Below are 22,342 nucleotides of genomic sequence, written 5' to 3' on the forward strand. Positions count from 1 at the left end.
TTATTGGAAAGAACGGCAAAGACGGTGCCTAGGGCAAGGCTACACCATTTTGCTAAGAGAGGAACTGGCCTCCACCCAGTCACCACCTACTGGTCCCAACCCTAATGTGTCTTCCTGTCCCTCGCCTGCCTACCACTGTGAGTTGCAGAGGGTGGCAGAAGTCATCTCTACTTTTCCATAACCACTGACCAGTCTGGCCACACAGCAGTGTCTATTGGACACCACTGTAGATGCTCAGCCACCTAGCTAAACCAGCTGTATTTCTAGATTTTTCTCTACCAATGTATTCTTGGCTGCAGCCCTGACATTACAGTCCTGTTTCCTGACTACTTACATGAATTTTAAAACCACCAATCCAAGTTGAATTCCACTTTCTTAGGATAGAAAGCTATCCTGGTGCAAAATAAATTCTTCAGGCATACATTGGGAATCACTGACTTACTACCTTGGTAAATCAGCAAATACCCAGTTAATACTTAATGTGACTTCTACTCGGTGTACATTACGGTGCTATATGCTCAGCGTGAAGGTTTAAGAGCAGCTTAGGTATTGCTCAGTAAATACGTATCTCTGAAAAGGCAATAGTTAATAACACTTTCTATTTCATATTTTTAAAATGGCAATGCCTATTCAATGATTAGAATTTTTTCAATGCTAGGAATTTAAATCCAACAAAGAGTAGTGTGAACAATTTCATTCAGATGTGGGGTTTCAGAAGGATAAGATACAATGCTAGTAATAAATGACGTGGATTTTCCTTCCTAAAAACGACTAATTAATCTTCCAGGTACAAATTACCGAAGCAAAAACGTGGTGTAAAGCTAAACTGCTCTTTTGTCTGGTTACTGATAGGAGAAGAAGACCCCAGACCTTTGAAATAGCCCTCCCCCTTTTAATCCCAAGAAAGAAGAACTCATGAATAAACAAAGAGTCTTGGGGCTTGGATCTTTGAAGGTGGCTAGTTCAGGCACAGTAAAGACGGAGAGCGGGGAGGAGAGTGCAGAGCGGCGCGAGCTGCCCAGGGTCCGGAATGACCGTCCAGACTTGGTGAGGCACCCATGGACTCCATCCTGGGTCCCCGCGAGAGCCACTCTGCAAAACGCTGCGCTCTAGGCCCGCCGACTTCAGCATCTGGGGTAGCTTTTCTGGCGCCACCGGAAGCCCCACCAAGGCCCTTTCTTCCCCATCTCCCTGCAGGACGAGCGAGGCGAAGACAACAGTCGGAATCCCTAAGGTCACAGGCTGTGGCTCTCCAATCGTGTTCCTGCCGCCACAGCGAAGTGACCTCGGGGCCTCCGCGGACTTTCCCGGACCAGGGACCTTCCTCCGAGGGTGGGGGCTGCGGGCCGGCCCCCCGATGGCCCTGCGCCCCAAGCATCCTACCCACCGCGCCAGCAGGACGAAGGAAGAAGGCACCGCGCGCGGCCGGCAGAAACGGAGGAGGAGCGCGCCTGGCCACCGGGGAGCCCCCGCCGCCTCTACCGGGCCCCTAGGGAGGGGAGGGCAGGGGAGAGGAGGGGAGGGGGGCCTCCGTGGCCAAAGACGCCGCCCCCACCGCTTCCGGGACTGGAACGCCTCCTCCCGCCCTGGACCCCGCGACCCAAAAATAGCCACAGCGCGCCGGGTACTCAGTCCGAGCCCGCTGGGCGGCGCCTCGCCTCCGCTTTAGGAGGCTTTATCGCTCCCGGCCAGAACGCTGGCAGCCTGACCCCGCGCCAGCCTTTTATACGTAGTCCCCCGAGCCCCGCCCTAGCAACGTCTCCTAGCAACGCCTCGCCCTAGCCGGGGGCCGCCTTATCGGCCTCCTCCAGGCCCTTCCTGTTCCCTTCCCCCGCCAGCGCGGCGCTGCATCTGGCCCAGCTCACGTGACTGGCCCAGGGGAGGGGCGGGGCAAGCTGAGGGTGGGGGGCGGGGCGAAGGGCGTCCCGTGACGCCATCTAGACGCGCCGGGCGAGCGGCGGCGCCCTGTTCCTAGGACCTGGAGGTCCGGGAGTTCGCTGAAATGGCGGAGGCATCGCCGCTGGTGTGGGTTCGCGGCCCGGGCTTCGGGGGCGAGGCTGTGCGGTGTGCGTCGGCCCGGTGTTCCGTACGAGATCTGATCCGCCGGCACTGCCACGATCGGGTGAGCTTCGCGCTTCCTGGAAGGAAGGGAGACAGGAAGGCGGACAGGGGCAGGATTGGGTGGGGACAGGGCTGTCGGGGCGCGTCTCTTCCTTAGGGTTTTCAGTTTTTGAGACTGGGGGCTCCCCAGTTTTAAGGTGCTTCAGACTGCTACTGAGGACTTGCTTTGTTTTTGTTTTGGGGTGGCGGTGGTTTTGTGTCCCTACAGAAGGGGGAACAACCCCTCGGCTCACAGGCGCTCAGTCCCGCCGTCAGTGTAGACGAACAGAAACCTTTGGCGTTGTTTCTTCGTGCTCAAATGAGGCAATTGGTCCAGATGACTTTAGGGCACATTTCTTTAGGTTTCCCTTGCATTCATCCTGGTTCGGTGATGGGCATATTGTCCACGGCACAGCCCCGTCAGCTCCAACGTAGAGGAGTATTTTCATATCCAGACCAAAGCCAGAGGATTGTTGGGCAGGGCTAATCTGGTCTCTGGTCGGGGCTGAGCACTCACACACGTGTCTTGTGGAGGGCGTGGGTTCTTGGGGTCTGTCGTTTAGATCTTTCCATTGATCCTCCGATGGTCACTTTTGTCCGTGCATATTTTTGAAAAACTGTCAAGGACATACATGTTGGTTTACGGAATTGTCAAGAAAGCGAGCTTCTCCCAGCTGTGAGACATTAAACCTGTTCGGTTTTCTAAATAATTTGGTGGTCTCTCTAAGTCTAATTTTAATTTCGGCCCTTGATCTAGTAGTTTGTTTTTCTTTATAACCTCACTTCATTTGTGTTTCCCTAGGCTGTTTTTTTTTTTCGTTGTTATTTATAGGCTTCATACACATTAACACTGCTGGCCATACCGAATCTTAATTTGGACCGGTTCCATGAAAAAGCAACGTGTCTTTGCAAATACTGTGGGTTTTCATCCTCTCCATTGTTTTTCTACATACATTCCAGTCAAGTCTAAAAACTGTCAGAACTGTTTTTTATCCTCTAGGTGGGGAAATATCTTTCAAAATAATATGTCTGAAAATAATCCTTATCTCATGACAATTGATCCAAAATGACTGGAAAAGTAGGATCTTAATTATGAGAGTATTAGAAAAAATAATTTTAAATAGGAAGGAAGAAATATAAATGGATGATTCTGTCAGGTCCTCAAGAAGTAGGACCATAACGTATATGAACAGAAGCAAAAAACTTTTTTTTTTTTTTTTAGAGATTTTATTTATTTATTTGTCAGAGAGAGAGCGAGCAAGAGCGAGCACAGGCAGACAGAGTGGCGGGCAGAGTCAGAGGGAGAAGCAGGCTCCCTGCGGAGCAAGGAGCCTGATGTGGGACTCTATCCCAGGATGCTGGGATCATGACCTGAGCTGAAGGCAGCTGCTTAACCAACTGAGCCACCCAGGTGTCCCCAGAAGCAAGAAACTTTTTATTTTTTTATTTATTTATTTTTAAAGATTTTATTTATTTATTTGACAGAGAGAGAGATCACAAGTAGGCAGGGAGGCAGGCAGAGAGAGGAGGAAGCAGGCTTTCTGTGGAGCAGAGAGCCCGATGTGGGGCTCGATCCCGGGACCCTGGGATCATGACCTGAGCCAAAGGCAGAGGCTTTAACCCACTGAGCCACCCAGGCGCCCCAGCAAGAAACTTTTTAAAGGTCATTCGAAGAGATACTGGGAGAAATTAAAATAGCTCAAGTTCACATCTGTGTTTTCTGAAACAAAATTATTCGGACACAGGATGAGGTCAGTGTTCGTGTCCACTGAAAAAGTAAAAATCTGTCCTGTTCTTCAGGCTAGGATAACAGACACAGATAAAACCAGCTGCAGAGTTAATAGGAAACAGTATTTTTCCCGAGGACATGGTTGTAAAATGTCATAATGACTCCCTTGGAAGTCTGCTGCTTTCTGATTCACTAAGAAACCTTGATCTCCAAAATTATAGACTACAAGACACTTTGCTGTTTGAAATTTTATCAGTGAGAATGAAGCATCCCACTCTTGCCTTGAGACTCTGAAGTTGCTTTGATATAGAGAAAGCACACATGATTTCCAGCCCAGGTGCAGACCTTCAGATTAGGAGTTTGTGAACACAGCATTCTGTGTTTATCTTAACTGTGGTTTCCTAGGAAATGGGGGTCTGGATCCAATCTACTTCACAGTCTAGACCCGATGTTGTCTCCTTTATGCACAGTTCTGTTTTGTTTTGAGCATCTCAGAACATTTTCGTTTAAATTTCCTCTAAACTCACCCTTGCACTACATCCTATAATAATTGTTTTTTCCTCTTGTGTGCAGCCCCCGTCCACCCGAACCCCTTGCAGTGAGTGAGTCAATACATTTGACCATTTGACATTGGTGAATTACACATTTGTCTCTGGTTGCTTTAAGCTGATTGGCCTAAGATGCACAATATTTTGTGCTTGAAGTACTTTATAAAACACAGATGGTCAAAAGACCCTTAAATTGATTCTAAATTTCCTTTGTCCCTACTAGTGATTTTTTTTTTAAAGATTTTATTTATTTGTCAGAGAGAGCAAGTGCACAAATGGGGAGCGGCAGGCAGAGCAGGCAGAGGGAGAAGCAGGCTCCCCACTGAGCAAGGAGCCCCATGTGGGACTTGATCCCAGGACCCTGGGATCATGACCCGAGCCAAAGGCATTGGCTTAATCAACTGAGCTACTGAGGTGTCCCAACCTACTAGGGATTAATGATAATAATCTTAAGTAGAAGATGCAATTTTGTTGATAAGTTGTCTTGTTTAACAAGCAGTTGTGTTTGGAAATGGAGTACGATGTATATAATCCTTCTGCCTTCACATTAATGTCTTTTAAGATATTATTATTAAATTATATTAAAGTTATTTAGATATTAAAGTTATTTAGAAACACATACCCACTAGATCCAGAAAATATTAAGAGGAACTAAAGTGGCTTTTCATTCATAAACGTAAAACAAATACAAGGTATATTGCACACCTCATTTAATCTGTACAACTGGCGCCTGGGTGGCTCAGTGGGTTGGGCCGCTGCCTTCGGCTCGGGTCATGGTCTCGGGGTCCTGGGATCGAGTCCCGCGTCGGGTTCTCTGCTCGGCAGGGAGCCTGCTTCCTCCTCTCTCTCTCTGCCTGCCTCTCCATCTACTTGTGATTTCTCTCTGTCAAATAAATACATAAAATCTTTAAAAAAAAAAAAAAAAGTGGACAGCATTTTACAGACAAGAGTAGTCTTTCCTGTTGATCACATCACTGCATATAACCTGAGCTCCTTCGCTCCTCTGTCCTGCTAGCACTGGGTTGTGCTTCCCTGCTAGCCCAGAGTGGCCTTCCCCTGGGGTGGAGGACTGCTGAGAATACTGATTCCTGCAACCCTCCTGCATGGGGCAGAATCTGGGGGTGCCTCAGCAGCTTTACTTATTTCCCTGTGTCACTGGATGTGTTTTCTGTACACCATGAGGTGAAAAGCTTGGGAAGCTGTGCGGAGTTCATCGCGCTCACTCTCCTACATGACTCTCCGACCTCCTCTCTTTAAGTCTCCAGTACTTCTCCCATCCAGAGGCCCATACTTTGTATTCAGTGAGAAAGTACAGCAGTCAAGAGGGACCCTCCTCATCCTCACACCATTGCCCCTACCTTGTTGCCGTACATTCTGCCTTCTCTTTTTCCAGTACTGTGGATGAACAGTCATTATTTTACAGATGAGTTGCAGTTAGCTTCCACTTGGCCCAGTACCCTGTCTCCTCTTACCTTATTTGGCGTTGGTTCTCTCTCTGCTGCATTTCCCTGCGTCTTCCCTTTTTCCTGGATCATTCCTACCAGGGCGCAAACTTGAGCCCACCTGCCTCTCAGCGGTCACCTGCTTTTCTCTGTTGTTTTCTTTTGTTTGTTTGTTTGTTTTAAAGATTTCACTTATTTGACAGAGAGAGAGAGATCACAAGTAGGCAGAGAGGCAGGCAGAGATGAGGGGGGAGCAGGCTCCCCTCTGAGCAGAAAGCCCGATGCAGGGCTCAATCCCAGCACCCGGAGATCATGACCCGAGCCAAAGGCAGAGGCCCAACCTACTGAGCCACCCAGGCGCCCCTCTCTGGTTTTCTTTGTAGAAAATATCCTTGGGGCGCCTGGGTGGCTCAGTGGGTTAAGCTGCTGCCTTCGGCTCAGGTCATGATCTCGGGGTCCTGGGATTGAGTCCTGCATCGGGCTCTCTGCTCAGCAGGGGGCCTGCTTCCCTTCCTCTCTCTCTGCCTGCTTCTCTGCCTACTTGTGATCTCTCTCTGTCAAATAAATAAATAAAATCTTTAAAAAAAAAAAGAAAGAAAAAAGAAAATATCCTTGAACCGAAAACTTCTTCTTTAGAATGCACTCCAGTCAGGCTTTTGTTCCTGTCACTCCAACAGACCAGCTCCTGTCACGGGTGCCATACCCAGTGAGCGGTTTCCATCCTCCTCTCTCAGGGCCTGTTGGCATCCTTGGGCACACTCCAGCATTCCGTCCTTGGCACACTCTGCTCAGCTGTCCGCTCGTTCACCTCACTAGCCTCCCTTTCAGTTCCTCTTGGTGCTGCTGCCTCGTCGCCCTGATCTCTGTGCTGTGCAGTGGCCACGACTGGATCTTCTGATTTTTGTCCTGTCCTCATGCAGGACAGTTCTCAGGCCGGTGAGTACTGTCGGCCTGCTGATGTCTTCCAAATGGAAATCTCCAGCCCAGACCTCGTCCCCAGACTGTTGACTTGTGTCCCCATTGGGTTCCTCAGCATCTCTATGTTGCTGTTAGTCCTTTCAAACCAATACGTCCAAAATGAGACTGGTGCTCTCCCCCAGACGTGCTTTTCACTATTAACAGATGGCAGCTCTGTTTCCTGTTAGTCAAGCCAAATGTTTGGACTCCTCTCTTGTTGCTCCGTGGCTCTCACTGCCCGCCTCCAGAGCCTTAGGGGGAACTCCCCGCCCCCCTGTTTCTCAGCCCCTGCTGCCACTCCTCGGGAGACAAATGGCCTTCATTGCTCCCCTGGCTGTGTTGCTGACGTCTCTGCTTCTCCAGTCTTATTTCCAGTTTCACAGATAGAGTGATCCTTTTGGACTGTAACTCCACTTTCAATCTGTTCAAAGCCCTGCAGCGGCTTTATTCAGAGCGAAACCCGACATTCTCACAAGGGCTTTTACGGCCTTCCCCTTCCCCTTCGGCAGACATCTTCCAGCCTCGCTGGCCGTGCTGCTATTCGGCGCATACTCTGGGCTTATTCCTGCTGCCCGCCTTTGCCTCTGGAATGCTCTGCCCCCAGATTGCCACTGGCTTGTTCTCTTCCTTTCCTTCATTCTCTGCTAAAATTGTACTTGACCAGAGAGGCTTTTCTTGGCTGTGTGTGTTAGATAGATGACCAATGTGGCCGTCCACACACGCTGTCCCCTTTAGCCTGCTTATTGCCAGGGCGATTGTGTAGCATCCATTTGTTCGTTCTCTGACTTTCCCCGCTGGAACGTAAGCTCTGTGAGGTGGGATTCACTACAGTATCCCAACACTTGAAAGTACCTGGCAGATGGGAGGGACTTGATTAATACTTGTTGAAGGAACAGACAGGTCCTACTGATGCGGGATGTGGGATGCCGTGGGATGTGGTCCGGAACGAACGTTCATTGTGTCCACTTCGGGAAGATACCAGTCATGCGTTTTTCCTTTCTGTTGGTTTGTGGATCTCCTTTTATATTTTTTCTTCATCGCTTGCTCTGAGAAGTCTTGAAATCTACAGAGTGGGTTTGGGGGCACTTGGACTTCTGCTGTAACTTGGGGACATGCACAGAAAAGACCAGCTGGCCCTCCACCCTGTTCCCACTTATGTAGGTGTAGGCAGACCATACTGGCATCTCCTTCCCGCTCCCTGCTTGTCCATATCTACACTTTTCAGAACGTGTATTGTCACTTTTGAACCTGTGCAACTTGATATTACCTGTCTAAAAAAAAAGTCAAGAGAAAAAGGGCCTTGCAGAGTTACTGGGTCCGAGCCCTGTTTAGTTTTCCACCTTGACTCTGATTTCCTATCAGAGAAGAGAGCGGTTCTTTCTTTCACCCAAAAGACAAGTTCTTGTACATATTGTGATGAGGTGTTAGGAAAACATTATACCCCGAATAAATCCTAGGAAGTGACTTTTTTCCTTTGGATTTTCAGCTCAGCAAATACTAATGGAACACACGCTCTGTGCTTATAACCTGAATAATAAAAACAAAATGGGGTAGGTCCTTTCCTGGAGGAAACTTGCGTTGTCTCATTCTAAAACCCCAAACTTGTCTCTAGGGTGTCCCAGAGGAATGCTTCTTCGTGAAGTGCGACGGCTCCCTCGTGGACGCCAGTGACGGAGTGAGGCATGGTGCTGTGTATAGTCTGGAACCCAGGCTCCGTGGTGGAAAAGGAGGTAGGACACACCTGTCGGCTGCTTCCGTGTGTCACGACTGCAGTCTCTAGCCCGGGGCAGGCCCCTGGTGTGTGCCAGTTTTGTTTTGCCTTATGAAATCCTTTATTCAGTTTCCTAGTTTTGAGTATTATCTCTTTTATTATTTTTGAGGAATATATTGTCTGAGTATTAATTTCTACCCTGACCAGCAGGATAGCTCTTAGGCCAAAACTTTGAGGGAGATTGGATAAAGAGAGACAATCATTACTCTGTCCAATTTGCTGAAGAAAGAGTGTTAAAACAGTTAAATCTCCTGCTATTTATTTATTTATTTGACAGAGAGAGAGAGAGAGAGAGAGTGAGAGAGAGAGAGTGAGTTAGTGAGAGAGGGAACACAAGCAGGGGGAGTGGCAGAGGGAGAAGCAGACTCCCTGCTGAGCAGGGAGCCCAATGCCGGGCTTGATCCCAACACCCTGAGATTGTGACCTGAGCCGAAGGCAGATGCTTAACGACTGAGTCACCCAAGCACCCACTCCTGCTTTTTAGCAAGATTTTGTCTGGTCATTATAGTTCTGAAGGAGGACTAAAGTCAGCCTGTGGAATATAGCCGTTTACAGATAGGGTAGATTTGGGTCTTTGTATGAACACATCTAAGAATAGAGAAGAGAAACTAAAAGGAAAAATAGAATATGGGCAGTTCTGGGTATTTTTCCCAATGCTCTGATGTGTCATCCCAAAGCTTTCTCAAAATCCGCAGTGATTTAGTTTGGTTTTCAGAGAGCTGGCTGGCGTCTCATATTATAATCATCCTGCTGTTTGAAACCGTGTCAGTAAGAATGAAGTTTATCGTATCAGCTGGGGACACCTTAAAATTTTCCTTTGAAACTCACTGTAAAATCTCACCATAAAAATGTTTAAGTTATTAATCTGGGAATCTTGGGATCTGTGGCTCTGGGTAAAGCCCCTCCAAAATATCCCAGTGGGGGGTGCCCATGGGGCTCAGTCGGATAAGTGTCTGTCTGTGGCTCAGGTCATGATCCCAGGGTTCTGGGATCGAGCCCTGCGTTGGGCTCCCTGCCCAGTGTGGAGTCTGTTCTTCCCTCCCCCCTGCCCTCCCACCCACCCATTCGTGCTATCTCTCAAAAAAATAAAATCTTGAAAAAAAAAAAAAATCCCAGTGCAGATACAGTATTTCAGAAATACAAGAGGGAGGGCGAAAGGCATGAGGTTGAATCAGGTTTATCAATATTTTTATCTTTGATGCCTGGGCAGAATATTGATGTCCTTTTCTTTAAAAAAAGAAAAAAGCGTGCAGTTTTTGTTTTGTTTTTAAAGAATGTATTTATTTTCGAGAGAGTGCAAGCACAGGGAAGGGCAGAGGGAGAAAGAGATGAATTGGATGCTTAACCGACTGAGCTATCCAGGTGCCCCAAAGAGATTTATTTTTAATGTTTGGTTATAATAACATTTCCGCAGATTAGGCATTTATCCGTCCTAGAACTCTTTTTAACCTGCTTTTTCCAAACATATTTGCCCAGGGTTTGGATCTATGCTCCGAGCACTTGGCGCTCAGATTGAGAAGACAACCAATCGAGAAGCTTGCCGGGACCTGAGCGGGAGGAGGCTGCGGGATGTCAACCATGAGAAAGCGTAAGCCGCCTGCTGCGCAATGCACGTTCCTGCCACTGGTGGTTGTCCACATGCCACGTGTGTCCAGCTACGGCATTGAAGCATGAGCACTCTCACTGGTCGTTCTCATCCTTAGCTCTTTCTGTTGTTTAGTAACTCCCGTTGGGTTGTAGGGGGTCCCTCCCAGTGTGCTGGTGGTGAGCCCGGCCTGTCTTTCTGAGGGAGGATCCCAGCAGGCCAGGGACCATACACATTTGGCTGGGGGTGGGGGCTCTTCATGGATCAGCAGGCATGGGTGTGATCCGGCCGGTCGGCCCCATCTCTTTCGCCCATCCTAGCATGGCCGAGTGGGTGCGACAGCAGGCCGAGCGGGAGGCCGAGAAGGAGCAGAAGCGCCTGGAGCGGCTGCAGCGGAAGCTGGCGGAGCCCAGGCACTGCTTCGCCAGCCCCGCGTACCAGCAGCAGTGCCACGAGATGGCGGAGCGCCTGGAGGACTCCGTACTCAAAGGTGACAGTGAGAGAGTGAGGGGAGTCTGCCTGTCCTCGTCCTCTGCTCCACCCCTGTGCACACGTGCACGCTCTCTAGAATAAGTAGAGTCTTCAAAGTAAAAATAGTAATAAACAGTACGCCTTATACTCTAGAAACAAAAAAGGGCACACACACAGTATGTGAGGTACTTGGCTCCTGAATTGTGGGGGCCACAGACCCCAGGTGAGAACACTTGTGCTCGGTGGGTACTCCATGTCCTCAGCAAGTGTTTAGACTTCGATGTACTTGCTTCTAGTTTTAGGCCCCCCTTTTTTTTAATGGTTTTTTAATCAGAATGAGTAACTTTTATTATTTTTTTTAGCTCCCAAAGTATGATGCTAGGGCTCTTGTGCGTTCAGCTGAAGAAGAAGGAATCTTCTCAATCAGAAGGTTATGACGTCATGCTGTACAAGCAGCGAGTGGCAGGGGATGGAGCATCCTGGCCCAGGGGGCCCGGGACGCCCCCGTCAGTCTCAGAGCTGCAGATTGGCTGTTGCTGTTTTCCAAACCTGGTTCCAGAGCCAGAATGCTCTGTGTGAACTTGAGTCGTATCTCATTTAAGCCGTGTTAAATTTTGGAATGTTAGCAAATTTAAAAACTCGAGCTTTAGGTTGCAACGCGGCTGCTTCTGTCGTCCGTGCTGTTTAGCATGTCTTCAGTTGTACCCGCTTCTGAGAGCATAACTGAGTTGGGGCCGTTTCGGTTAGGTATGCAGGCTGCCTCCAGCAAGATGGTCTCGGCTGAGATCGGCGAGAGTCGGAAAAGACCCAAACCGGCGAAAACAGACCGAGGAGCCAGTGCAGGGAAAAGGAAGTGCTTCTGGTAAGTGTGCTTTGTTTTCAGCCCAGTGTGGCTGGACAGCGTTTCCTCTTGCTTGTCTGCTGTAAACCCTCTTTAAAGTAAGGTTTGCTGGGCACTTGGAGCTTTCCAGAGTGTCTCAGTTCCCAGGGGTCCACACAGTCACACTGCACATGCTCCTCGTGGTTTCTGCCTCGCGGGCTGGAAATGGGAGCTAAAGGACAGGTTTTCCTTAGTGAAAGATCACATAGGAATCACTTTATATTTGAATGACTATTTGGTGCTGAAAGAGTTAACTTTCAGAAATTCTAGGTGGAAGCCCCAGCTGTACTTTCCAGATTGTTCTGTTTTCTCTGTGGTTTTTCACAGTTGTTTCTGAGGTCTGCGGCCAGGTCTGCACTTGTAGCTGACGAACACAAGGGCGCCTTCTCTTGTCCATCCTGCTGGTGGTGCTCCCACCCTTTCCACTCGGTACTCTCAAGCTCACCTCCCCTGAGCCAGGTTCTAGAAAGTGAGGTCCGACGCATCTTGGTTCCTCGTTGGCCTCCTCTTTGGGGGCAGAAAGAGAATTATTGATTAAAGGTCACGTAACTGTGTGAGTCCAGCATAGAATCTTGGGTGTTCTTTGTGAAATAGGAGTTAAGTGTTCTTGTGAGTGAAGGTAGTGGGATTGTGTGGGGAAGTGGTGGGGGGGTTGAATCAGGTTTTTATTTATTTATTTATTTATTTTAAAGATTTTATTTATTTGACAGAGATCACAAGTAGGCAGAGAGGCAGATGAGAGAGAGAGAGAGAGCAAGCTGAGCCAAGAGCCCGATGTGGGGCTCGATCCCAGCACCCTAAAATCATGACCTGAGCCAAAGGCAGAGGCTTTAATCCACTGAGCCACCCAGGTGCCCCTTGAATCAGGTTTTTTAAGGTGCAGTTTTGTTTTTTTTTGTTTTTAAGATTTTATTTATTTATTTGACAGAGATCAGAACTAGGCAGAGCAGCAGGCAGAGAGAGAGCGGGGAGCAGGCTCCCCGCTGAGCAGAGAGCCTGATGGGGGGCTCCATCCCAGGACCCTGAGATCATGACCTGAGCTGAAAGCAGAGGCTTAACCACTGAGCCACCCAGGCGCCCCTGAGGTGCATTTTTACATGCACTAAAATTCATCCTTTTCATTGAGTAGGCCTGTGGGTTTTGAGAAATACAGTCACTTAACCAAGATATAGAATGTTTTCATTTCCCCAAAGATTGCCCATGTGCCCTTTTGTGGTTAATTCCTGTTTCCTTACGCCATCCCGGCCTAGTGCTGATGCCGGTGTGGTGGTTTTTTCGGATGGTTCTGTCTTTTCCAGAATGTCCTGCAGCCCTCTGTGTCTGGAGTCTCTCCCTTAGCACAGTGCTTTTGAAATCCACGGCTGGTGTCACGTGTATCAGTGGTTCGTTCCCTTTTGTTGCCACATATTGTTGCGTCTCTCCATTTTGTTGATAGTTTGGGTAGTTTACAGTTTTGGGGGATTATGAATAAAACATAGGTTTTTCTTTTAACTCTGTTATTTTATCTACATTTCTAATCATTTCAGATTTGTACAAGATAGGGAAAAAAGCTTTAGGCAAAATAAATTTTGTTTTAAAAAATTCACATCTGTAGGGACACCTGGGTGGCTTAGTTGGTGAAGCGTCTTCAAGTCATGACCGCAGGGTCCTGTGATAGAGTTCTTCGTTGGGCTCCCTGCTCAGCAGGGTGTCTGCTTCTCCCTCTGCCTCTCCCCCTGCTTGTGCACTCCCTCAAATAAATAAAATCTGGAAAGGAAAAAAAGAAGATTCACAGCTTAAAAGAGGATCCCCTCTTGGATCTTTGGGATGGTTGGTTCCAGGCTCATTGAATTTTTTCTTCTTTGTTTATACCTCTGAAGATCTTTCTCTGAAACTTAGCTACTATCAATCTCAAGCGAGCAGATACTTTGATCCTGACAGACACTGTTAACCTGGACACACGGTAACTCTGTCTGGCAGAGAAGCCGAGAACAGTGTTAAATCTTTCTGCTGCTCCTGGCAGGTTGGGCATGGAAGGACTGGAGACGGCAGAGGAGTCCAGCTCGGAGACCTCGGATGATGACCAGGAGGAAGGTCCTAGTACTTCAGGCACAAGTTTGCACGCTGCAGACAACAGCCTCGATGGTGCGGAGCCAGCAGCCAGGTCTCCCCACCGCCATCCAGGGACGGGCACGGCCAGCATGGCCTTTTGGTCCCCGGAGCCTCTACCAGCTCCAGGGACAGGCTCAGGGCACGCTGTCTCCTCAGCTGTGTGTGCCAAATTGGGACAGACGTCTGTTGAGGGGTGTGAGGACAGGACAGTAGCCACAGAAACAGAGGAAAGCCGGGAGGAGGAGGGGGGCGCAGAGGGCAGAGAGCCCACAGAAGAGGAGGCTACAGAGGCTGGACTGACCGAGAAAACGGAGCTGGAGCCGGAGGAGGCGGCTGATGGGGCCAGAGCCACTGAGGCCACACCTGGAGAGACCGGGGGAAGCGTGCCCACTGCCGGACTGGAGGGAGGCCCATCAGGAAGCACGGTAAGTCGTTTGGGGGTCCACGTCCTGAGCCAGGGCAGCTTGGTGGCCAGTTCCTCAGGAAGTCCTTACCATGGAAATGAGCTTTTCCCCATCAGCTGCGGAGTGGGAAGGTTTGTTTCCCAACCAGAAGTACAGATGAGGGTGAACCTCGCCGCAGCCCCCGCAAAAAGTCTGTTTTTCTTAAACTCTGGAATGTGTATCTTTTTGCCACTAGGTGGCGTCCTTGGTTCCATACTTTATGAGTTTTAAGCACGTTGATCACGTTTTAATATCTGAATTGGGGTAGATGTCCCGTATGAGCGCTAAACAGGTGTGATGTACCTGCGGAGCAGGGAGTCCGACATGGCACTTGATCCTAGGACCCCCGGATCGTCACCTGAGCGAAGGCAGATGCTTAACCCACTGAGCCCCCAGGTGCCCCTCATGATTGGGAGGAGTCTGTTTTGAATATTTTCCTTTTTCCCCCTCAGCATACTGGTCAGCAAACTCTTGATTTGCTGGCCTTTGGCTCCACGGCAGAGCTGGAGGCGCTGGGTTTGGACAGGCTCAAGTGTGAGCTCATGGCCCTGGGACTGAAATGCGGGGGCACCCTGCAGGAGCGTGCAGCTCGGCTCTTCTCTGTCAGGGGCCTGTTGAGGGACCAGATCGACCCGGCTCTGTTCGCCAAACCTTCGAAGGGGAAGAAGAAATGAATTTCATCGGAGCTGGTTTCCTGTGTCTTTGTAGTCTGGCGTTTGTAACCTGCAGAATGTTGACTCCTGCCCATTGTTCCTGTCGATAATAAAGCTGACTTTTTAATAACCCATTTGTGATCATCCTCTTTTTTCATTATTGTGTTTATAGAATTAATGTGGGATGTTATGTTCTTTGTGGGATGATTTTTTATAAAGATTTAGTTTAATAAATACAGAACTGTTCAGATTATTTATTTCATCTTGTGTCATTCAGGTAAGTTACACAGTTGACCCTTTAATATCAGGTCAGGAAAACACGGCTCTACTTATATGTGAATTTTTTTTTTCAATCAGTACATACAGTATGTTCAATACATCTCTCGTGATTTTTTTCCTCATGATTTTAATAACATTTTCCATAGCTTCATTGTAAGAACACAACATATAATCCATGCAACATACAGAACATGTGCTATTCCTAGAAGTCCCTCCTTACTCTTTTAACATCTGTGGGAGCTGTGGTAGTAACTGCTTTTTCGTCCTGGGGCTGGTGGTTTTGCTTTTCCTTTCCCCAGTCAGTCTCCCAAGGGTTTGTCGGTTTTGTTGATCTGATTTTCAACAACCAGCTTCTGGCCTTGTTAATTTTTCTCTACTTTTTCAGTTTTGTTCATTTCTGCTCTTTATCATTAGCTTCCTTCTACTTAGTGTGGATTCATTTTGCTCTTTTTTTTCTGTAGCTTAAGGTAGGCCATAGGTCATGATTTTAGACTTCTTTCTAGTAGAAGTGTTTGAAGTTAACATATATTTCTTGAAGTACTACTTGAGCTGCATTTCAGAATTTTTAATATGTTGTATTTTCATTATCATTCAGTTGTAAATATTTCCTAATTTCCTTGCGAATTCTTTGACCCATGGGTTGATTATTTAGAAGCATATTGCCTAATTAGCCGGTGTCTGTTTTCTCCCTAAATATCTCATAGTTATGGATTGGCACTTTAATTCCATCAAAGTTAGAGAATATGATTTCAGTCTTTTTAGTTTTATCAAGACTTCTCATACAGGGGCGCCTGGGTGGCTCAGTGTGTTAAAGCCTCTGCCTTTGGCTTAGGTATGATCTCAGGGTCCTGAGATGGAGCCCCGCATTGGGTTCTGGGCTCAGCTGGGAGCCTGCTTCCCCCGTCTCTCTGCCTGTTTCTCTGCCTACTTGCGATCTCTGTCTGTCAAACAAATAAATCTTCAAAAAAAAAAACCATTTCATATGACCCAGTATGTGTCATGTGTATGGTCTGTCTTGGTGAAGGTTCCACATTTACTTGAAAAGAATACATACTCTGAAATGGGTGAATTTGTTCTCTAGTACCAGTTAGGTTACGTAATTAATGCTACTGTTCACATCATCTGTGTCTTCAGACTTTTTGTGTCTACGAGGTGTTGTAAGGTGTTAAATTCTTCTGTTATGATTGTGCAATTGTCTGTTTCCAGTTCTGCTTCATATTCTGAGGGCCTGTTATTCGGTTATGTTACATCCTCCTAATGAACTGACCATTTTATTGTTAGGAAATTCCCCTCTTTATCTCTGCTAATAACTTTTGTGTTCAATTCTGTTGTATCTGATGTGAGCTTCTCTAGCCTTCTAATGCGTTCTATGTGCCTGATACCCCACTTTCTGCCTCTCTCGGTCTTTCTACTTAAAGTGAGTGGGATTCCTATACACAGCATATAACTTGGGTCTTAACACTTCCCTCTGTTCTGACAGACTCGACCTTTTAATTCCCGTTCATTCACATAAGCTGTGATTACTGTAGAGTCAGGTTTTAGGCTTATATTGTATTGTTTATCTGTTTGGATTAGTTATTTATTTTATTTTATTTTATTTTTATTTATTATTTTTAAAAGATTTTATTTATTTATTTGACAGAGAGATCACAAGTAGGCAGAGAGGCAGGCAGAGAGAGGGAGGAAAGCAGGCTCCCTGCTGAGCAGAGAGCCCAATGCGGGTCTCGATCCCAGGACCCTGGGACCATGACCTGAGCCGAAGGCAGAGGCTTTAACCCACTGAGCCACCCAGGTGCCCCAGTTGTTTATTTTAGAACTACATTTTAATTGATTGGCTTTTTAGCTATGTTGTTTATAGTTTATCTGGTTTTTTAGTGGATGCTCTAGGAGTTATGACATCCATAAAATTCACATAAAATGTAGAAATCTTGCAACTGTATATGTCCATTCACCATCCCTGTCATTGATGGTCTTGTTTATATATATATATAAAACTATAGTCCTTACAAGCCCTATAACATTTTGCAATTTCTACTTTATCATATGTATTTAATTCTTTAAAAATAATATTTGTGAGAAAGAGGGAGCAGGTGCACAAACGGGGAGCGGCAGGCAGAGCAGAGGGAGAAGCAGACTCCCTGCTGAGCAAAGAGACTGATGCAGGACTCGATTCCAGGACTCTGGGATCATGACCTGAGCCGAAGGCAGACACTTCACTGACCATGCTGGCCAGGAATCCCAAATATATTTTCGAGAAATTAAGAGAAGGGGGGGTACCTGGATGGCTTCGTTTGCTGGGCATCTGACTCTTGGTTTCTGCTCAGGCCGTGATCTCAGGGTGGTGAGATTGAGCCCTGAGTCAGGGTCTGCATTCAGCAGGGAGTCTGCTTGGGATTCTCTCTCCCTCAGCGCCCCCCCCCCCAAATAAATCTTAAAGAGAAAGGAATAGGTGAAATTAACTTTGATTAATAAAATTAACATTTATGCCCATATATTAAAAGTCTCATTTCAACATGTAATTAATACAAGACAATGAGATAGTTCACATTCTGGGGGGTTTTTTGTGCCAAGTCTTTGAAATTCCATATGTGTTTTAGACTCACAAGACTTCTCAATCTGGACCAGCCACCTCTTGTGCTGAATTGGACTTCAGGATGCTAGTGCATGGGTTGGGAAGTCATCATGGGGAGCTCTCAATCCAAACCAGCACACACACAGTTTTGAAGGGACCTATCATGAAGACACTCGACCCCCAGAGCTCAGCACTGATCTGTCCCTATACCCGCAATGTTCTTCACCTGCCTCCAGGGATGGCTCAGTTCTCACCCCCATTTAAAACAGCAACTACCGGGCGCCTGGGTGTCTCAGTTGGTGAAGTGTCTGCCTTCAGCTCAGGTCATGATTCCGGGGTTCTGGGATCGAGTCCTGTATCAGGCTCCTTGCTCCAAGAGGAGCCGGCTTCTCCCTCTGCCTCTGCAGCATCCCCTGCTTGTGCTCTCTCTCTGTCAAATAAAATCTTAAAAATAAAACAGGAACTACCCTTTCTCCATACACATCTTTCTTTCCTGCCTGTTCTTTTTCGTAGTGCCAGTTTTCATGCTAGTTACTTTACTTCTTAAATATACCTCTCCCCACCTCCCATAGGGAATAATTTCCATCATGACAGATATTTTTTTAAAGATTTTATTTATTTGATAGAGAGAAGGAACACAAGCAGGGGGAATGGGAGAGGGAGAAGCAGGCTCCTCGCTGAGCAGGGAACCCGATGCAGGGCTTGATCCCAGGACCCTGGGATCAGGACCCGAGCCAAAGGCAGATGCTTAACGACTGAGCCACCCAGGCACCCATGGCAGAGATTTCTGTCTGGTTTGTTTATGCCTCGAACGTAGAAGCTGCTCAGCAATTATGTATTGAGTGAGTGAGTGAATGTACTACTCTACTAATATGATATATTTGGTAAGACGATAAATAGAATTCTGAACATATTCCACACATCAGTGGATCATAGGGCATATCCTGTGGGGTGTTTGACACCTTTGCTTGTAGACATGGGGCGCCTTTGAAGATTGTGGAGGAAAATGACTGGAAGCGAATAGTTTACTAGCAACAAATCTGAGGGCAGCTGAAGTGCCGGCTGGAATGGCAGTCCTATAGACAGAGCTGTTTTTATATAAAATTCTAGAGAATTCAAAGCTATCTATAGTGACAGAAAAGAACAAAGATCGATGGTTGCCTAAAGGTGGTATGGAAACTGGGTGGGCTGGGAAGACAAGATTATATAAAAGCAATTATTGAGCATGTAATATTTGGGGAAGGTGTCTGGCTCTTTTTACTTACCATTATTAGATTCATATATATTGTTGGATGTAATTTTTTTTATTCCGCTACATAGTATTTTGTTGTATTTTTACACTACAGTGTGTCTATCCATTCACCTGTGATAGATATTTGAATTGTTTCCAGTTTGGGATATTAGAAATGATACTGCTTTGGGGAAAGAAAAAAAAAAGAAAGGAAAAAAAAAGTTCTGTTTTCCACGACACTGCTGCCCGTCAGCAACGCCACAGATCTCTGTGAAGAAGGCAGGCTCCCCCTACTGCCAGCAGAGGGAGCTGGGCACTAACAAACACCGGTGGGAGATGGGGCAGGGGAGGGCGGGAAGTGGGGAGTGGGTTCGGAGGGTCCCTAAGACCAACAGCCCCGCACACAGAGTAAGTGGCCGCAGCTGGTCTAGATCTGACTGGGCTCTTAGATGCTTGTGTTTCGTTCCTGCTTGCCCTCTGCCGATGGGAAGACATCGCTCCCAGGCTTGCAGAGTGTCCCGTAAATCACTACCTCTCAACACAGCTCTTTGCTAGTCACTTGCTCTTGTGTGCCGCTGGAGGAATTCCAGCATCCGTGTATATGCAACAACTCCTTAATTTTTGTGTTCTAAAACATATCTTTTGGGGGGTATAGCTGTGTTTTGTGCAGTTCTGAAATAGGTATTTCTGCCTGACCCCCACATGTCACTTCAGGGGGAAAGTTCCACCCTGATGCGATGTTCCAGCTTGTTACTGCTGCCCAGGTGGCCCCCAGGTCACCCTGTCCCCTTCGTGTGCTTAGTGCTTGCCGTAAGCCCAAGCAAATGCCAGGACCTTGATTTGAAAAACAAATGTATTTGAGTAAGATGCTATTTATACAAATAGGGCTTATCAATAAAAACAATGTTGAATGCGTCTAGGCATGATTTTTTTTTTTAAAGATTTTATTTATTTGTCAGAGAGAGAGAGGGAGAGAGAGCGAGCACAGGCATACAGAATGGCAGGCAGAGGCAGAGGGAGAAGCAGGCTCCCTGCCGAGCAAGGAGCCCGATGTGGGACTCGATCCCAGGACGCTGGGATCATGACCTGAGCCAAAGGCAGCTGCTTAACCAACTGAGCCACCCAGGCGTCCCTAGGCATGATTTTTTATATCCCTATTTTGGAAACATGATTTTGGGGAAAATAGATAGCCCTAAACTGAGTCAAGTGGGAAGGCGAGGTAGAAGATGATGCCGAGACAGAAGAATGAAATAGTGTAACTTGTTAAGAGAGGCCGGGTGCAAGCATTGTAGAGAAAGCAAAATCATGATGTGAAAACAAAGATGATACCTCGGGCAGAATGACTGTGAAGCTGTACAGGTATCTGTTTCTCCAGATTATCCCTGGGGATGTGAAACGGACTATTTCCCCCTCTTCCCGATTGCCGATACTTCCTAAATAATCTGTGATCGGCCTCCTCGGGTAATAATGACCCATGTTAAGGCTCCTGGATGGGAATGTGTTACTGAGGTTTGGTTCTTTTTTTTTTTTTAATATTTTATTTATTTGACAGAGAGAAATCACAACTAGGCAGAGAGTCAGGCAGAGAGAGAGGAGGAAGCAGGCTCCCTGCTGAGCAGAGAGCCCGATTTGGGGCTCTATCCCAGGACCCTAGGATCATGACCCGAGCTGAAGGCAGAGGCTTTAACCCACTGAGCCACCCAGGCGTCCCTTGGTTCCGTTTTCAACAGGTGCCTCTGAGTGCCTGCCCTGCTCTGCTCTACACAGCTGTGGGGGGTGACCTTCTCCCTGATGGGGCTCAAAGCTGGTAGCAAAAGAAGGTGTCCCCAGTGCGGCTAAAGTGGTTTCAGACACAGAAGGTCATGGGGGGGCGGTGCGTGGGATGCAGGAGGAACGACTCAGTCCCTCTGGCAGGGTGAGGCGGTGTCACTGGGGAGGTGACCTGGCCCTGGGTCTCTTTTTTTATTTTAAAGATTTTATTTATTTATTTATTTGAGACAGAGAAAGAGCACAAACAGAGGAAGGATCAGAGGCAGAGGAGGGAGCCCTATTCGGGGCTTGATCCCAGGACACGAGGATCATGACCTGAGCTGAAGGCAGATGCTTCACCAACTGAGCCCCCCAGGCACCCCAGGGCCCTGGGTCTTTAAAGATACTCTTCAGCCCCTGACAAAACATGGCTCTGAAGTGAGGGGTTCTTAAGAAGTAGACTGCATGCCAACCATGACCCCCTGTCCTCTGGTAGTGCCCAGGGCTGCTGGGGGAGGCTTAGCTTCTGCCCTCTGCTCCCAGTGGACACCCCTCCCACCCCATGCCAGTCCTCCTAGATAAACAAACACCGTGTGAAACCCTTCTTGAATTTGCTGCTCACAAAACCCTTCAGAGTAGACACGGAGTCCACCCCCAAGTTAGAGACAGAGCCCTGAGGCTTACAGATACAAAAGACCCTGCCCCAGGCACACCACTCAGAGAGGCCAGAGCTGGGGCTAAAACCAAGGACCTTGGGCTGGGAGCCTGTGCTCTTCCAGCACCTTCGGCCCTCCTTGCCTGCCGACCCTCCCCAAGCCCAGCCTGGGAAGCTGGCTTCTCCCTCTGCAGATTACCCTCAGAGCACCACTGGTAGGAGGCCGGGGCCAGCCCCCACCCCAGAGGAGAAGGTGCCAGGAAGGCCTCTTAGGATCTCTCCATCACCCTCTGCCTCTGTTGGGCCCCTCTCTGAGGCTGGAGAATTCTTCCCTTTGCTGTCAGACGGCTTAGTATCTCCCTCTCTGCGCCCATGGGGAGCGGACATTCACGGCTTATTCAACCTCCGTGAACCCCATGTCCCTTATAAAATAAGGACCCCAGTTCCTGCCTCCTAAGGTGGTCTCAGGGATTCAACGAGACACGTTGTCCACTCCCAGGGACTAGATTTATGACCCTGTGCTGTCAGACCAAAGCCTGGGAGCGGGGAGCAGGTGGGGCTGGCTGACCAGACCCCGCTGGAATGAGAGCCGCCGCAGATGCGGGCGTGACGCTGGGCTGCGAGACGAGTAGTGGCCTCACACGTGGGCTCGGAAGTCTTCTTGTTGAAAAGAATGTCATACCGTTTTGAAGACAACAGTACTAAAGGCAATTCCGACCATTCAAACAACAAAGGGCACGCTGGCACCGTCTGTTTTGGAACGCTTTCTGGTTCCTCTCCTGTATTCTGTCATTGTTACTGTTCAGTAGGTCAGAAACATATCGACCTTGCCCTCTGCATCCTCCTAACGCACCCTTGGCTGGGCCCTCAGTGACCTGGTGGGCAAAGCCCCCCGCCACCCACTCCACCGATGCTGCCTGCGTGGACAGGCCTCTGAGCACCTCGGACTCGGAAGGGCCCTCTGCCTCCTCTCTTGGGCCAGTTACTGCTGTCCATCCTCTACTCAGCAGATGGAATTATCTTTTTAAAGTTAGTTTTCTTGGGGCACCTGGGTGGCTCGGTGGGGTAAGTGTCCGACTCTTGATCTCAGCTCAGGTCTCGATCTCAGGGTTGTGAGTTCAAGACTCCAGTTGGGCTCCATGCTGGGCGTGAGCCTACTTAAAATTCTCTCCTTCCTTCTCCTCCC

At 48.1% G+C, this 22,342-nt stretch overlaps 2 protein-coding genes and 1 long non-coding RNA gene across 3 annotated transcripts; 2 read left to right on the plus strand and 1 right to left on the minus strand.

Moving 5' to 3' along the window:
- Window positions 1-928: 928 nt before the first annotated feature.
- Window positions 929-1,688, minus strand: LOC116576301. Its single transcript, XR_004280104.1, has 2 exons — window positions 1,629-1,688; window positions 929-1,489 (listed from the first exon to the last, which is right to left on the minus strand). It is a non-coding gene; the product is annotated as an uncharacterized LOC116576301 (long non-coding RNA).
- LOC116576300 (H/ACA ribonucleoprotein complex subunit GAR1-like) lies at window positions 940-1,669 on the plus strand. Its single transcript, XM_032318402.1, has 2 exons — window positions 940-1,047; window positions 1,198-1,669. Exons 1-2 carry the CDS (start codon window positions 1,031-1,033, stop codon window positions 1,667-1,669), a joined length of 489 nt encoding a protein of 162 aa, XP_032174293.1. The 5' UTR covers window positions 940-1,030.
- A 227-nt stretch (window positions 1,689-1,915) lies between the features above and the next one.
- Window positions 1,916-14,800, plus strand: SDE2 (SDE2 telomere maintenance homolog). Its single transcript, XM_032318401.1, has 7 exons — window positions 1,916-2,122; window positions 8,389-8,506; window positions 10,024-10,135; window positions 10,453-10,622; window positions 11,351-11,465; window positions 13,486-13,999; window positions 14,470-14,800. The coding sequence occupies exons 1-7, from the start codon at window positions 2,003-2,005 to the stop codon at window positions 14,689-14,691; spliced, it is 1,371 nt and encodes a 456-aa protein (XP_032174292.1). The 5' UTR covers window positions 1,916-2,002; the 3' UTR covers window positions 14,692-14,800.
- The last annotated feature ends 7,542 nt before the right edge of the window (window positions 14,801-22,342 follow it).

The sequence above is a fragment of the Mustela erminea genome, chromosome 17 (assembly GCF_009829155.1).
Source record: "Mustela erminea isolate mMusErm1 chromosome 17, mMusErm1.Pri, whole genome shotgun sequence".
NCBI lineage: Eukaryota > Metazoa > Chordata > Mammalia > Carnivora > Mustelidae > Mustela > Mustela erminea.